Source organism: Pithys albifrons, chromosome 9, assembly GCF_047495875.1.
Source record: "Pithys albifrons albifrons isolate INPA30051 chromosome 9, PitAlb_v1, whole genome shotgun sequence".
Taxonomy (NCBI): Eukaryota; Metazoa; Chordata; class Aves; order Passeriformes; family Thamnophilidae; genus Pithys; species Pithys albifrons.
The window spans coordinates 27,972,945-27,988,890 of NC_092466.1; the positions used below are offsets into that span (position 1 = coordinate 27,972,945).

A 15,946-nucleotide genomic window follows, 5' to 3' on the forward strand; every position below is an offset into this window, starting at 1 on the left:
CACAAATTTTCTTTGCATTATCAATTTATGGACTGATGCTGTCACAGCCAGGATAGTAGTCTGCCAATAGGAGGACATGAGGTTCATCACTAGAGGTGCCACAAAAGTGGGACCTTACTATTCACAAGGCGGGATAACTCTAGAGCTCCTCCTTATCTCAAACAAGTTAATTGAGATTACTACAAGAAATGTTTGGGAGGTGCCAGCTCGTACAGGCACAACTGCCCTGGCAACCTCTGTAAACAGGAAATAATGGGATTGCATCCACATGCCACTTGCAAACAGCTAGGGAGTTTTGTTGGTCAAATACGTTTGCTTCTGAATTTTTACAAGAAAATCATACATTTTGTTTAAGATGGATTGTTACATATTAGTAGCACGTATTTGTACATCTGGATTATGGATACTATTAACCTAATATCATGATATCAAACAAGGCATTAATGAATGCTCTTGGCTGTCAAGTACCAATTTTTACAGTCTTTTATGTTTTATCATAAAATGTGTCACAATATCTTGAATGCCATAAAAAAGAAAAAAAAACCTTGACAATCAGGCTCAATCTGTAATTTATAAAATTCTCTGGGATTTTTTCTTTAGTTTGGAGGTATCTGAGTGTTCTTCACAAAGAAAATTCTTCTGGATTGTAAGATTTTCTGTATGTTTTTACATATGCTCAGTTTTGGTAGCGCACAGATGTTCTATTGTAACACAATTTGTTATTGCCTTTGACTACACCTTAGTAGGCCAATGAACGGGTACGTGCTGAAAAACAACTTGAGTCATAATATGTTCTTTGTATTAAACTCCAGGTTTCTGAAAAAGTCAGGATCCTTGTAATGGATGCTAATGATGAGAGCCCAGAGTTCATCAACACACCTTACATAGTCGAAGTCCCAGAGGTTGGTGAAGTTCCTTTGCATGCTGGAAGTATATTTCTATAGGATGTAAAAAGGGGCTAGTATGTTTGCAGTGAAATAACAAGATGTACAGGATGAATTCACATTCTTTTGGTTTATGGTTATCATAGATATTTAACATTCACTGCAAACTTTAGGGAATAAGTCTGTAGGTACTTAAGGTGTGCTGTTTTGGGGGTAAGCTTCAAGATGTGAGCCACTGAGAATTTTCGGAGTTGACCACAATGGAAATAGGATACACTTTGTTTTAGCTAAGATAATCTGTTATTTTTGTTCCACAAAGTGATTCTTCTTTGTATTTCTCCACATCTTCCCTCTTTTGTTTCTGCTCTTTGTTACCCTCCGTGCTTTTTCATTAATTTTTCATTTCTTCTAACTCACCTGGTTTTCTACTTCTGTGTGACTGGTAACTCTTTCTGGTCACAGAACACTCCCTCCAGCAGCAGTATCTTTAAGATTGAGGCAATAGACAAAGACACGGGTTCTGGAGGAAGTATCACCTACTTCTTGCAGGTAAGGTATTGTCTGTACCTTCAAAAATCATATTTATTGAGATCTCAGAAATCAGATTAAAATCAGATTTCAGGGCTGAGCCTGTTCTAGTGCCTACAGGACCAATTTTGTACTGTGCACAAGGAAAAAAGCATTGACAAAACATATATAATCTGATTGCAAACAGCCAAGGGCAGTCCAGAGGGCAGGAAGTGGAGCTGGAGTTGCCACTGACACCTCTGTGCTTGCCAGCAGGACTCCATGTGGCAGGGCCCTTCCTTTGGAGTGACAAGGACAGCAAGATTAGCTGGTAATGTTGTATGCTTATGAGATTTCTAAAGCATGAAATAGCCTTCTTCAGAAAGCAAAATGCACTGGAAACCCAAATGTGCCCTTTGGTGTAGCAGGCTGGTGCATAATTGATACCTGGGTCCCAGTGGGAAATGTGAGGTACTAAGTCTTCCCACTGGCAAAGCTGTGACTGCTTGAAACCAGGTTTAAGTTACTGCCTACTGGTGAAGAATTGAAAGGGCTCCATATTTAAAGCTGAATTTCTCTATTACAGATGTCCTGCATTCCAAAAGGGCAACTTTTTGCATTATATCCTTCAAATTCCTTCTTCCTACAAGTTATTTCATCCAGATTAGGGGCAGTTTCCTTTATTCAAGAGGCAGCAGAAAAAAACCCCAACAAAACAAACAAAACCAAAGCAAATTTGTTGCAATATTTAATTTGGACACAAATATGGAAACAAGTTAGAAGATATTTACATAGCACTAAAGCTAATCCTGGTTAAGAGTTTGGGCATACTGTGAAAGAACCTTGTTGAATACCTTGTTGAAATTTAGCTTTGATTTCACAAATCACGATCCATTTAAAGTACAGTCTGTGTAGGATTCAGTTTTGCTAAGGGCTTTCTTCAGTGAGCTGATAGACTATGAACCAAGGAACAACAATTTCAAACTTCTCTGCCTAGTTCACATTTTTGTGTCTAAAAGGATACTAAATTATGTGTATTTGTTGAAAAAATCTTGCCACGGCTTTTGGCACAGTCTCTGAGAATTCTCAAGTTGCACAGAAAAACCCTCTGCTCAAGTCTGATGCAGGCAGGTGGTGATGTCTACTGAAATGGCCAAGATTGTCTGACAGGGCCCAATGCGTATGGGTACCAGAACAGATGCGTTTGTATGGATATCTCTACTTCAGAAGAAAGGAGAGAGGTACTTTTTAGGCCTCTTTGAATATCAGATGTCTTTTAGAGTTTGTTTGTATATCACAAAAACCAAATCACCACTGTATTGACAATAATCTGTAGCTTCCTTGTGTTTTTTTTAAACCAGTGGAATTTTGAAACACTAAGGGGCAACACCTTTTTTTCTTCTTCTTTTTCCCCTTATCTTTTTTTGTGTTAAGCTTCCATACGTCTTTCCATGCAATGAACGGTGTTAACCAAGGTTTAAAATTTCACAATGAAATACTAAAAGATTAAAAATATCTACATTTGAGGTAACTGATGTATTCTGAATAATGAGAGACTCGTGGTTGGTTCATGAATTCTTCATAAACACACAGAGGTGAAATTCATCAAATACATTATTCACCCAAACCATATCATTATTCTAGTCTTCTCCCATAGCAGATGAAATAAAAGATGAATCCCTATGGCAATCCTATTTCCATATCTGTAATCTCTTGCTGTTTCTTCTTTTCTTTTTTTTTCTAGAACATCCATGCTAATAAGTTTACAATAGATCGTCACAGTGGTGTCCTGCGCATCAAAACCGGGGTCACCCTGGACTATGAGAAATCAAGAACACATTTTGTTGTTGTTGTAGCCAAGGTATAAGGCTTTTATCTGAAACTAGGGGAGGTGGGGTGTTGTATTTGAGTAGGGCTGATTAGTTTCAGTACAGGTGTTGTATACTGAGGCAGCAGAGTCACTCCCTCTGTAACATCTGGAGGTGTGGAGGGAACATGGGAAAGTAAGGGAGGAAAGGTAAGCAGTGTCTGCCACTGAACAACATCTGGAGGATCTGGGAGCAGGTTTCTCACATTTCATTCGTGTCACCTCTGTTTTGAGAGTCACCCAGAAGTAAAGGGTTGTTGTGAGCAGTCCCAGGTTCAGGAAGCACAGCCTTTGAGTCAAGGCAGGTTCCCAGGGCTCGTTTGTGCTGCCCGGGGCACAGCCCCAGCACCACAAGGACGAACCCCTGCCAGGCACAGGGTCGGGTCACAGTCATTACCCACAGAGAGACACAGGGCACAGCTGCACCCAGCACAGCACAAGAAATGAACTTCTCTTCTGAAAATATATGTGATTGTTTCTTTTTTTCACTTCTCTGCTGCCTCATGACAGGAGCTTATTCAAATCCTCCAAATATTGCTGTGTATCCCTCCCCTGCCACTGTCATTCCTAGCAGCACTGTGCCTGTGACTTGGCTGAGGATTCATAACAGGCATTCAGTTTATAGATTCTGGAGTAAAGTCTTTCAGGATCCTGTGGGAACCTGTCACACAGGCAGACTCACATGGGTTGAAAGAGGACAATTTTGATGTTACTTATGAGTTTCTCATATCGTATGAAAAATGTATGAACCTTTTTATGTATTTATTTAGCCAAGGTTCATTTGAGGAGAAGTAACAATATTTGGCTTAAATGCTGACTTTGTGGCAGTAAGAAGGAAAAATTGGAATTTTTAGAGTTGGTACTGCAGACATGTTGAACAATTCATCCTCTTATACACCAGCATTACTACTGACCTCCAGCTAGTGCTCTGAGGGTGTTACAAGCTTCTGAAATTGTGAGTCATCTTCCTAATTGGTTCTGCTCTATCAGTCATGCAGAGCTGGTTCTAGTCAAGTCCCCAGAGACTGTTTATACACCGTGGCTCTCTCACAGTTCTTGGCTGCACAGCTTCTCTCTTCTTTCACTTTCCTACACAAGAATCCCTAAGAGACTTTGAGCCATGCGCCCTGTGTATTTCCCCCTAGAAATGCACTACCTTGCTACTGTGCATTGTCCTGTGTTTATGACAAGACTGTATGTGGGATAAAAAGCTGTAGACCTTAGTCACTGAATTTTTGCATTGGTTTCTAGCATTCTTCTTTCCTGCCAAAAATTTGTATTCCCTGTCTCTTGTATTGTTAATAAAAGATCCTGAATGACTGCATATATTCCCCCAAACACTTTTAATGTACAAGATTATTTATGAGACACTGCAAGCTGTCTTCCTAATCAGAGAGGGAGCAGGACAAATAGAAAAGAGAAGGGAATAGGGCAGCACAGATTAATTGGTGTGTTGAGAGAGAGAAAGGATTCCTGGAACTGTGCTTCTGAAGACTCATGAGGTCCCTGCAATGCCATAAGATGATTTGCAGACATGTTTCAGCAGACGCATCTGATGACAACTTCTCTTCTAGGATGGTGGAGGGAAGCTCAGGGGAGACAACAAAGTGTTTTCAGCCACCACAACGGTTACTATCAATGTGGAGGATGTTCAGGACACTCCTCCCATGTTCATTGGGACTCCCTACTATGGTTATGTCTATGAGGACACGCTTGCAGTAAGTACTGATTTTCATCTGTGCAGCCTTTCTCATCTCAGTCAAGATGACCTTATGGTTTCTAGCAGAGGTCTTATTGGAAATAGGGCCTAAACTCTGATATGACTCCTAAGTGAAATGGGCTGCCCAAATCTCAGATTTGTTCATATTTACATCTATTGTGAATTTGCCATGCAAGGCTTCCTTCTGCTATCATTCAAGTTTGAAAGGATTTTTCCCATTTATGTTGGTCTAAGCCCAGGCAGTGACTAAGAGCTCTTCCGTAGCTCAGACCTTTAGAAGCACTTGGCTGAAGGCTTAAGCAGGCTGCCAGTTTCCTCTGCTGAACACATCATGCTAGAAGCTTTTTTGTGTTTGTGTGCTCTGTGGTCTCACAGTACTTTTATTTTCTATCTGTGATCAATCTGATACCAATGGTTGGTTGTGCAAGATGTAGGGAGAATTAATGCCTAAATCCTCCAGACTCTCTGTGCTGTCCCATGGACATCACGTGGGGAGACACAACCTTGACATCCCCAGAATGCAGGATGCTTTCTGTTCCGTGATTATTGGCTCGGCAGAATGGGCCAGGAAGTCCTCACAGGCCACATGTTATTCTTGAAGCTGCAAACTAATGAGTTTTCTCTATATCTGATCAGTGACATGATACTGTGTATGGACCAGCTTTGACCCTCACAAAGATTTAATTAAACTATTGTCATACATAACAAGATACAGTATCTCCCCATGAAACCACCCAGCATTAGGCTGTTGATCTGTTTAGCAGTGTGATTGGATACTGTTCATCTGGTCTTCCCCTGAGTTTCAGAAAAGATCATGTCTTTATTTTCTGTCCTCAACTCCAATGTATGCTGTAGCCCTTGCATGACTATATACTGCAGTTCACTGCAGAGGCTGTTACATTTCAGCCGGGCAGAGAAGTAATGCTTTTGTACTTTGCAGGTGTTTAAAATCAATGATTTTATGTATATTGATTTATTCTGCATAGTTACATATAGATCTGGAAATAACTATGAGGTGCATACCAAAGTTAGTGTTTACTATGGAAATGGAAGTCGATAAATGTTAATTACATCCAGCTTGAGCTCATAACTTACACCATTATGATATAATGATGGAAGCACGAGCTGGTCCTTCCCAGTGTGGGGTTTGCTATTGGAGTGAACTCCACAGAGAGAAAGGCAATAGCTGATTTTAGTGGTGTTTGCACATTTGGTGTTGATTTTGTAAACTTCCTTCCTTTCTCCTTGGTGGAGTTGTCAGGATTTACAAGTACTCTGTCACCTTCAAAGGAACTGCACTGTATTTTGCCCAGTAGGCAGATTTTATTGCTGCTTCCAGCATAAATGATAATAAATACAGTTCTGTATTTCCAGTTGCTCCAACAAAACCTTGCTCCCGTTTGAAAAATTCACTCAAGGGTTGTCATGAAAATGTTCCTTGTTGCCATTTGTGATTAACTGACAGTTACTTCAATGTTCAGTGTTTTTGCAGCCCCAAACAGTAACACTTCAGTTCACAGGTCTGAATTGCCCAGCTCACTGCCACTTCGGTGAGAATTTTAATGTAACAGGCATCACCCTTCTGAGCTGATAGGAATAGTCACATGAGCAAACAGTCCCCAGTACACAAGTTCTGTACACATGGCCCATGGCCTCGTTACTTGTGCAGAAAGAATGACAGTCAAGGTTTAAGGGCAGTTAAATCACCATGATTTCCGTCACAATTTTATGCCCTAAATGTTCTGTGGGCCAAGTTGCTTTGCAATCTCTGTTTGCTTTTGCTGCCTGTCTGAAGTTAATTAGGTAGGACCAAAGTGACCTGATGACTCCTTGGCAGCTGCCTGTGTCTCAGTGCCCTGTGTGGCCATGGGACACAAAGTGATGCAGGAGCCTACACAGTAGCAGCCAGAGCGAATTGTGGTAGTGACCCAAATTAAACCTTGGGGTTCAGATTGGTCACTCCAAATCCTCTGTCCAAGTCTGTGGCTCAAGGCAGGTGGCCACAGCCATGGTTTCTGGCTGCTGCTGCAACCACTCAGCCCTGTGGCCACACAGGGTCTGCAGCTGTTCCACAGCCAGAGCAGTGGGCATGGAGCAGCCTGTGGGGAGCGATGCCATGCTTGCCCAAAGCTGATTGGAAAACACCACAGGAGGTCTGGATACTGGGCAAACTTGCACCAATCTTGGCAGTCACATGGCATGTCCTGAGGCCGCAGCAAGCCCTGACCCTCCAGGGACAGGTGATGCTTGGGCACCAGAGCAGGTGGCTGTGCCATCCATCAGTGTCAGCAGTGGCATGGCACAGGCAGGGTGCACAGCGAGTCCATAGGGAGCCAGAGCAGCAGGGGAGTCAGCCATGGGCTGTGATATCACTGGGAACAGCTAAAACTGGTGATGTACAAACAATGCAGAGTTAGTCCAAAGAAGTAGAATTCAGCAAAACCAAGCACTTGGGTGAGAGTCAATGGCCCTTTTTGTGTTCCCCACACAGCACAAGCATCCGCTCTGCCCCCAGCACCTCACTGTAGACTTACAGAAGTTCAGTTTATTAATATGCAATTGCAATTTCACTGTTCTAACCTCAGCACACAGACTGTGATTTCTTATTTCTCCCCAGGGCTCTGAGGTTCTTACTGTTGTTGCTCTTGATGGAGACAGAGGAAAGCCTAACAATATTCATTACTGCATCCTGAACGGTGAGTAGACTTGTCATGTATGAAATTTGAAGGGCACTCAAAACTAGATCTGACATTAAATTAGAATAGGATATGCTAGAGCTTAATAAAGCTGAGACAAAATCTCATGAAATAATGTCAGATACCTCAAACAACTCCAGGGCCCTGTCTACCAGAGAATAGCCAAGATACGATTCAGTGACTTTTAGTATCTGCTTCATAGAACTGCACTTGGAGCTGTTAATGTCACTGATTTGTTAGGCATCAGTAGCTTGCTTGTCATTTCAGGAAGCGTAAAGGGAGATGCATTCATTGCTACTGAGTGTCTCTATCATTTAATCTGAGAGGAGAGAGACTTCATTGGGAGACCTACACATGGTATTTAGAGGCATATTTTTATTAATACTCTGATTAAAGTGGCTAAACAGTCAAACCTCCGATTTCCTGGAAGAAATTTATTTACCAGTGAAGTGACACTGGCTGTACAACGCAGTGAAAGAAAGCAGATGTTACCAGAAGATTAATGGTCTCCATCAGCTGTTCTGAAAGTGTCTGTCACACATCTTTAATAGCATAAATGTGAAACTTAGCCAAATTCATGATTCATTAAATGGTGAAGTCAAAAACTTAGCTCAACTAAATTCCAGGCTACAACTTCAGTTTTGCTTGTTCTCTCTTCCTCCAAAATAAGACTTCCATAGCAACTGGGCACCCCAATTCCCAGGTGTGACAGATCCAAGAACTTCGTAAGGGAAGTCTGATGTGTAGTTGCAGAGCTATGGAGTGAGTGCTTCATTGTGCTACACAATCTAAACAGCCAGGTCTAGAGAGAACAGAGAGGGTTGTGACTGAGGTTTTGTGTTCATGTGAGATAGGACCCATGCTGAAGTTTCTTCTTAATGTGAGGGAAGAGATAGGACCCATGCTGAGGTTTCGTCTTAGTGTGAGGGAATAGATAGGTAAAAAGAAGGTAGAAACATTTAGGAAAAAAAGGCTGCAGAAGGCAATAGATGGAAAATGAGAAAAGGTAAAAAGAAAGGTGTAGGATGAGCAGTAAAACCAAACAAGTAGGATGAAAATATGCCAGAGAAGGGCGAAATTTATTAAGGAGAATAAGTGAAGGTGGAAAAACCAGGCAAATGTCAAAGGAAAATAAGATTAATGAGAAAAGATATTAGATTTCCAAAGAAAATAGATAAGGACCACAAGGGTTCCCTGAGATAAAAAAAAAAGTAAGTATTCAGGAAAGAGTGGGAAATGAAGGTCAAAGCGGATGACAGGTAAGTAGCAGAAAATGCAACTTAACAGTGTATTTCCTTATGCACATTAATGAAGGGGTTTGCTTCCGAAAAATGGAAGAGGGGAAGGGAATATGCCTTTAGTGTATAAAAAGTTGAAAAAACAGAGAACAAAAGATCTCAACACATTTTTACCCCTGAACCTCAGACATTAGCATTATTTGTGACAAACCATTATTCCAATATCTGCAGGCTGGGTTGTCAAAGGGCAAGAAAATACTAAGAGCAAAAAGGAAACTATTTATTCTTAATAAGCATTTCATATCCAGAGAGCATGGGATAATAACAGAAAATGCTCCAATTCTCTGAACATGCTGTACAAAGGAACACATATACTGCTACATACTCAAGTTACCAATTTCCCTGAGATAACTAGACAATAACATGAAGTATGGTGGCTTGAAACCATTATTGGTTTAAGTTTCTTCTCAGACAGCATATACTTTCCAGTCCAATGTATCTTAATAATTGGCCATTGTATGAGTCGATATCTGTTCAGTGTTGTGCTTTAATGAAGTTACAGTTATTGCAGGTATTAGCAAGATGGGATACTTTCGAATGGTTTACAAATCGGTATTGGAATTAAGTTTGAGAAAAAGAAAAATGACATGGCTTTCAGGTCATCATCCTTTATTTCTGAAGCCTTGATCTCCTCTATTTGAAGGGATTTCCTCTCTTTTCCTTTCGATAGTAGACTCTGCCACAAAGCATAGGTTGTGGCCAATGCTGTACATGATGTAGGATGCAGGGTGGCCACAGCCCTGCAGCCAAGCAGGGCAGGGCCCCCTGAGCTGCCAGCTGGTCCACTTCCTGGACACCAGCCTGTTTCTGGTTGTGATGGCAGGATGGGTCCTGACATCGTGGTGAGGCACCGCTGCCTCTCTGCAAGCTGGCATTTGCTTCAGCACAAATTTACAGGTCTCAGGGAACTGTGTCCTGTAGCTGATCTGGTCTCCATATCGATGGAAGTGGTGTGGTGGTAGCAAAGTCAGCCTGCAGCCCTATCCTGCCCCTGTTGGACTCTGCCTCAATGCAGAAACCTTGGGGTTTATCCTAGGTACTCCAAAAACCCCTTTTTGTTCAGGACAGCCTTGTAACAGGCTGAGAGGCTTTTTCAACAACTGAATGTTTAAGACCAGAAGATGCTTCTCCAGAGATGCTGTCTGCAGGAAGAGTGACTATGTTTTTTTGAGACAGATTGTCAGACTTCTCACCTTAGCCGATGTGAGTGAGAGAAATGTTCATGTTTCTCAGAGACTTAATTATGCATTTGCTAATTACAATGACAAATGTCTATTTTTGTCTAAACCAGCATGCAAAAAAAGACAGCATAATAGAAATGAATACCAAATTTGCATGCTTGGTTGCTGAGCCTTGAGGAGAACCTGACCCAGGTGGGGAGAGGAAAGTAATGACAGCTGCTCAGAGAGGGCAGAACTCCTGTGAGCCAGTCCTAGGGGAGGAAACCCTTTTTGGCCCTGTCTTGGGTGGAGCTGTGGTCTGAAAAGTCTGCAGAGAAAAATGACTCCAAGCCAATTGTAGTGGGAGATTAGAGAGCAGTGGCTTTAATGAGCACCCAGGCTCATCCAGGAATACATATCGATGCATGTACCAAACACTGATTTTCCATGGTATAATACCACAAATTTGTTCAAATCCAAAACTACCACAGGCCCTCATTTGTGTTTTTGTCTCACTGTGACCAGTCATAGAAATGCTTCATTTTTTTAAAAGCAGCAAAGACATGCTTAATGAAGTCTACAGTTGTTTGTTCATGCTTGTTTCAGAGAAAGTGTGGTATGTAACATCTTGGGTTTATTGCAGGAAGTGAAGGTTCATTTGAAATTGGCAACACAACTGGAGCCATATCTGTGATAAAAAGCCCAAATCAGCTCAAGAAAGAAGTGTATGAACTAAAGGTTCAGGTATGCTCTATTGCCACTTTAAGACTATTGGTCTTCTATGCCATGAATAGACATAATTGACTAAAATAGTTCAAGTTATAGTTGAATTTCCCTGTTTTAGAAATTACCCCCTGTATTTTAGCTGAGTGCCAGGTAGTATAAAACAGAACAAATTGCTTTTGTTCCTTGGCCTGTTTAGTATCTCAAATTGCTTCTTTCAAATGAAGTCATTTTGTCCTAATTTCATCTCTGAGTCTACAGAATCAGCATTCTTTACAGCCTGTAGATACATCTTCTCTTTGTTTCCAGATTTTATTGCTAAACTGGGAATTAATATCTTGTAACCTCCGTATGACGAGATAGGTAACTGTCAAATCTGTGATTAGTAATAAGACTAGGACTGATCATGCAATGTCTTAACAGCATCCACTCCTGAGGCACTGATCAGCCATGTAAAAATAAATGCCAACACCTGGGTGAGCAACACCATGATGAGCCAGTACCCCTTTGACAGGGTGCATTATTTTGAGCAGTTTCTAAAGATGAAGTATTATAAAATGTAGAGTTAAATTGAGAAGACTGTATCAGTTTTCTTCAGCAAATTCATATTATTTTCATGTTAAGGATAATATTATCTAAAGGCAGCTTTGAGGCTTTGCACACTGCCAGAACCAGTGCAGCATCCCCAAGGATACTTGCTTGGTTCTGGGCTCAAGCAGAATGTTGTACCTGGGAGATCACAGAGTTCTTGTGGTCTGAGTTAAACTTGGGCATCATTTCTTCCTCTATTCACTCTGCTTCACTGCGTCTGCTGGTGCTTCCCAGATGCAAGATGAGTTAAACCCTTGCAAGCTTTTCTGATCTCCTAATTATCTATGTGGTGACCCAGAGCTTGTGCAGCCTACAAAACCTACTTGAGGAACCGAAGGGTCTTGTATTACCCAGTGTAGGCAGTGACAGGCACCTCAGTTATCAGACTAGCATTTCCAGAGAAACTGTGCCTTTGGTTTTAAGCCCTTTGAGCAAAAAGGCATGTAGATAACTGTTGTTACAAAAACACCAGCCAGAGTTTCTGTCCTGGCAGAAGAAAAGTCTTAGGTTCAATCCAGTGAATCAGGCTACATGTTGGACTTGTTGAAACCCAGACAGATTTGATCTTTCAGTTCAGAAAAACATTAGCTAGGTTTCCCTGTCTGTCTAAACTATATGCCATTTAAATCAAGCTCATCTAGAATTGTAAATCAGAGACTAAATCTAAAAAAAATTGTGTATTTTTGATTTTTGCAATTATTTAATCAAGTACCCCAAGTACAGTTTTTCTCACAGTATTCAAGGCTGCAGTCCTTGCAGCAATGTTTCAATGAACAACCTGTGGTGCCACAGTAAATTTTGCATTGTCTTCATTTTCTAGTCTGTCAACATTTTAGGCAGGCAATTACCTTGCATCTATTGAATTGTCTTAAGAGAGCTCTTTTCATCTAGGGTGAGTTACTAAGCTTGCAAAACTAGGCACTAGGGCTTTATTTGGACTGGATTATTACCATAATCTTCTAATCATCACAAACTTTCACGTGAAATGAGCTGAGATTTTAGAAAAATGTAAGTCTGTGAATCTTCATACAAGCTAATGTGTTAAGGTGATTTGTACATGTGGAACAATGCTTGAACATGAATCTGAGGAAAGATAAAATACTTTCATAAGTCCTTTCTCTCTCTTGCCTGCTGCAGGCATCAGAAGTCAGTCAGGAAGGTGACATCTCCGAGCACACTTTCGCCATGGTGACCATACGGGTGGTCGACCTCAACAACCATCCACCAACATTCTATGGAGAAAATGGTCCCCAGAACAGATTTGAACTGACCATGTATGAGCATCCCCCAGAGGGCGAAATCTTAAGAGGACTGAAGATTACAGTAAATGATTCAGATCAGGTAAATGGAAACTATGTCAACTTTCAGTTTTCCTGTCTTATTTTCCAAAAGAATAGAAAAAGTTGTCAGATAGGGTAATGTCATTTTAGGAATGCAACACAGAGAGCCTAGACCCAGATTATACTTTATCTGTCATATACTGTTATGTTGATGACAAGGGTGGTCCTAAACCTGCAGCCCAGTTCTTGTGGCAACTGAGGTTGAATAGTCCCTATGAAGTTCCCTTAAATATTGGTTACATTCAGTTGTTGCCAGGGTAATGCCCAACAGTGTACTCTCTTTGGAGATTTTCTTGGAGGTTCCAATCCCTTTAGTAACTTCAAGTGCAGTTGTTTGTATCTTCTCCAGCCCCTGCAGGAAACAATACAGTTTGTACCCTTACATTGTTTTTATTACAATATTTTGTTCTTCTGACCCTCATGTTACAGTCAGGGTCTGCAGTGCATGCTTTGATAAATCAATCCCACCAGAGTGATATTTTTTGTTAGTCTTAAAAATTATACCAGAGCCAAACTCTAACCAGGTAGAGGAAAAGGAAAGAAGATTCCATCCATCTCAGCCTGATGTCTAACTGACCTGTTATGTTTGTAGATACGATGATGATGGTTCCTATAGGGATCCCTAAGCTAAATACTGTATGAATGACATCCATCTGAGTTAGCCTGAGGTTAGGTGGTGACAAGGAAAAAGCTTAATGCATCTGATAACTGTATTACTATTGGAAAGAGCTCTCTTTTATAACTGTGCTCAGTATTGTGCTAGTTTGATGGTATTGTACTTTATCAAACCCACTGGCTGCTTCGCCCTCCCTCCTTCTGCTCTGCAGCAAGCAGATAAATGACTGCTTTCAAAGCAGTGCTACGTCTATCCTGCTATTGTCACGGGGGAGGCTGCTGCAGAAGGAAAGAATCAAAACCCATCTCTTCTATTTAGTGACAAAATATATATCTAGGCTGACAAAATATTCAGGCTGCAAGTTAGGCTATAAAATAAGCAGAAAACATTGATAAATACACTGTATACATTTCCTCAAGAAGCTTTCTAGTGCAATGTAAGGCACCACTCTAGAGGGAATGGGTTGCTTCTCTTTTAAGGCAGAGAATGCAATGTTTTCCCTTCCACGTAAGATGACTATATAGAGAAGAAATTTAAACAAGTCTATTTCTGTCACAGCCATTAGTGACTCTTTTGGTGGAGTGGATGGTACAGGATGGTACAGGTGAGGAGGAAGATGCTGTGGGCAAGGTCTGGTTTAGGACTACTCTTTGATGGAAATGACATCTTTACTTGCAAGAAAATTAGACAGAAATTTCTCCTCTTCAGAAGACAGAGCTTAAGGCTCAGTGCTGCTGATCCTTCAGTCATTCCTGTGTCCCATGGCTGTCTTCTTGGAGATGTGCAGCAGCACATTTTGCTCTGAGCAGAGCTGTATTCAGTGGACATTACTGGCAGAAATCACTCATCTGTCGGAGAGAGATAGTTCTCTCTTCATCCATGTCACCCTTCTTCTAATCATGTCCAGTCCCAAGTGTAGAGGACTTTGTGTGGTCAGTCTGTCCACTCTCACCATCAGCACTATTTTCCATAGTCCAGGAGCTCTGGCTTTGTGTGTTTGGCTTTACTGTCCAGCAAAACAGAGCCTGTTGCCATCTCTGTAGCTGGGGCTCGGGTTTATGTGACCAAACAATGCAGACCACCAAGTTTGGATCCAAGGTCATTCTGCCTTAAGGGACTGTTGCTGAATATTTTTTCTCTTGACATAAGCTAGGGCTGCATCAAGTGATACTCATAACAAGCCCTCCAGAGATACGTCTGAAAGTAGAGTTGTCCTGTTTGAAAGTTATTAGAAATTTTTCATCTTAAGATTCATGCTAGGGGGAGAACATGGCACCAGCCAGGCAGTCAGTCAGTCTCTTTGTCACAGTGTAAACATGACATTGTTTGAGAAATTAGTGAACTCAGAGAGTTTAGTGTGGTGGGCTCATCTTGTTTTCCCACCTTCCCTAAAGGGTGAAAATATGAGAATTCCCTTTTCATTTTGACTCTTTTGTCTCAGGTTTGGCCTAGTTTTTTACCAACCCTGGACTGCCCTCTCCCTCTCCCCAGAGTCTTCCCGGCAAAGGGAAAAAAACTGAAAAACTGAAAAGAGAAGAACTCAAAAGAAACTGGACTGAATTAAAAAGAAATTATATTTTTTCTGACATTAGCAACCACATGTGCAATGTGTACACACCACGTAAGGCCCCACCCCCAGGGGAACGGGAAAAGGGAAAAAAAAAAGATTGGTTAACCAGAAAATAGGAAGAAACAAAACCAAACCAAAACAAATGAAACAGACAAATGCAAGTAAAGGAGAACAAGCATGAAACGATCTCACACACCTCCCAGGCCAGGAACACCAACAAAAACAGAACAGACGTCCAGGCTTCTCCCTGCTCTCCCCCAGCTCCCTGGAAGAAAGAAAACTAAACTCCTCCTCTGTAACGTGGAAAACACGTGTGGAATACTTGTTATGTCTGCTTCCTTAGTTACACCTAGTTACTGAGGAAGCCATGGATCAAAACCATTACATCTTTCGTGTTCCAGTTTGGTTTAAAAGAATTTGTCTGCACAGCTCATTTTGGCTTACTCTCCCCAACTTGTACGTAAGTGGTGGAACCTTTTGGATACTGCTGCTTACCATGTTCTCTCTGGCTAGAAAGTTTAGGTATATAGTGGGATTTGGCTTCTCACTTCACCTGGAGCTGTTAATTGTAAGATTTTATTCTGTCCCTAATCAAAGTGCATCAAATTCCAAAAGGTTTAGTATCTGCTACTCTGGGCTAGCTTAATCCAATCAGTGCAAAATGCGGAATACCACCTCTGTTTGGAAATTGCTTATTTTTGTGACTCTGTATCTTGATCATCCCTAAAAGCTCTCTGGCTGTGAGCTTTTAGGACACGGACCAGACACTGGAAGTGTTCAAGGCTGGGTGGATGAGGGTCTGAGCAACCTGGTCTAGTGGAGGGTGTCCCTACCCATGGCAGGGGAGTTGAAACATGGTGAACTTTAAGGTCCTTTTCAGCCCAAACCAATCTGTGAGACTGGGGTTTTGAGGATTCCATTGTCCTTACTTGAGCATTTCAGTTGTCTCTCCATGGCAGGAATGAGGAAGAGGC

At 41.4% G+C, this 15,946-nt stretch overlaps 1 protein-coding gene across 1 annotated transcript in view; it reads left to right on the forward strand.

The window, feature by feature from the left end:
* CDHR1 (cadherin related family member 1) overlaps positions 1 to 15,946 on the forward strand; it is a 48,217-nt gene that overhangs the window by 12,461 nt on the left and 19,810 nt on the right. The window contains exons 6-12 of the mRNA XM_071563976.1: positions 813 to 902; positions 1,347 to 1,433; positions 3,136 to 3,252; positions 4,833 to 4,976; positions 7,596 to 7,674; positions 10,776 to 10,876; positions 12,584 to 12,787. Coding sequence (XP_071420077.1) covers positions 813 to 902; positions 1,347 to 1,433; positions 3,136 to 3,252; positions 4,833 to 4,976; positions 7,596 to 7,674; positions 10,776 to 10,876; positions 12,584 to 12,787 — 822 coding nt within the window. The remainder of the gene's footprint in view (positions 1 to 812; positions 903 to 1,346; positions 1,434 to 3,135; positions 3,253 to 4,832; positions 4,977 to 7,595; positions 7,675 to 10,775; positions 10,877 to 12,583; positions 12,788 to 15,946) is intronic.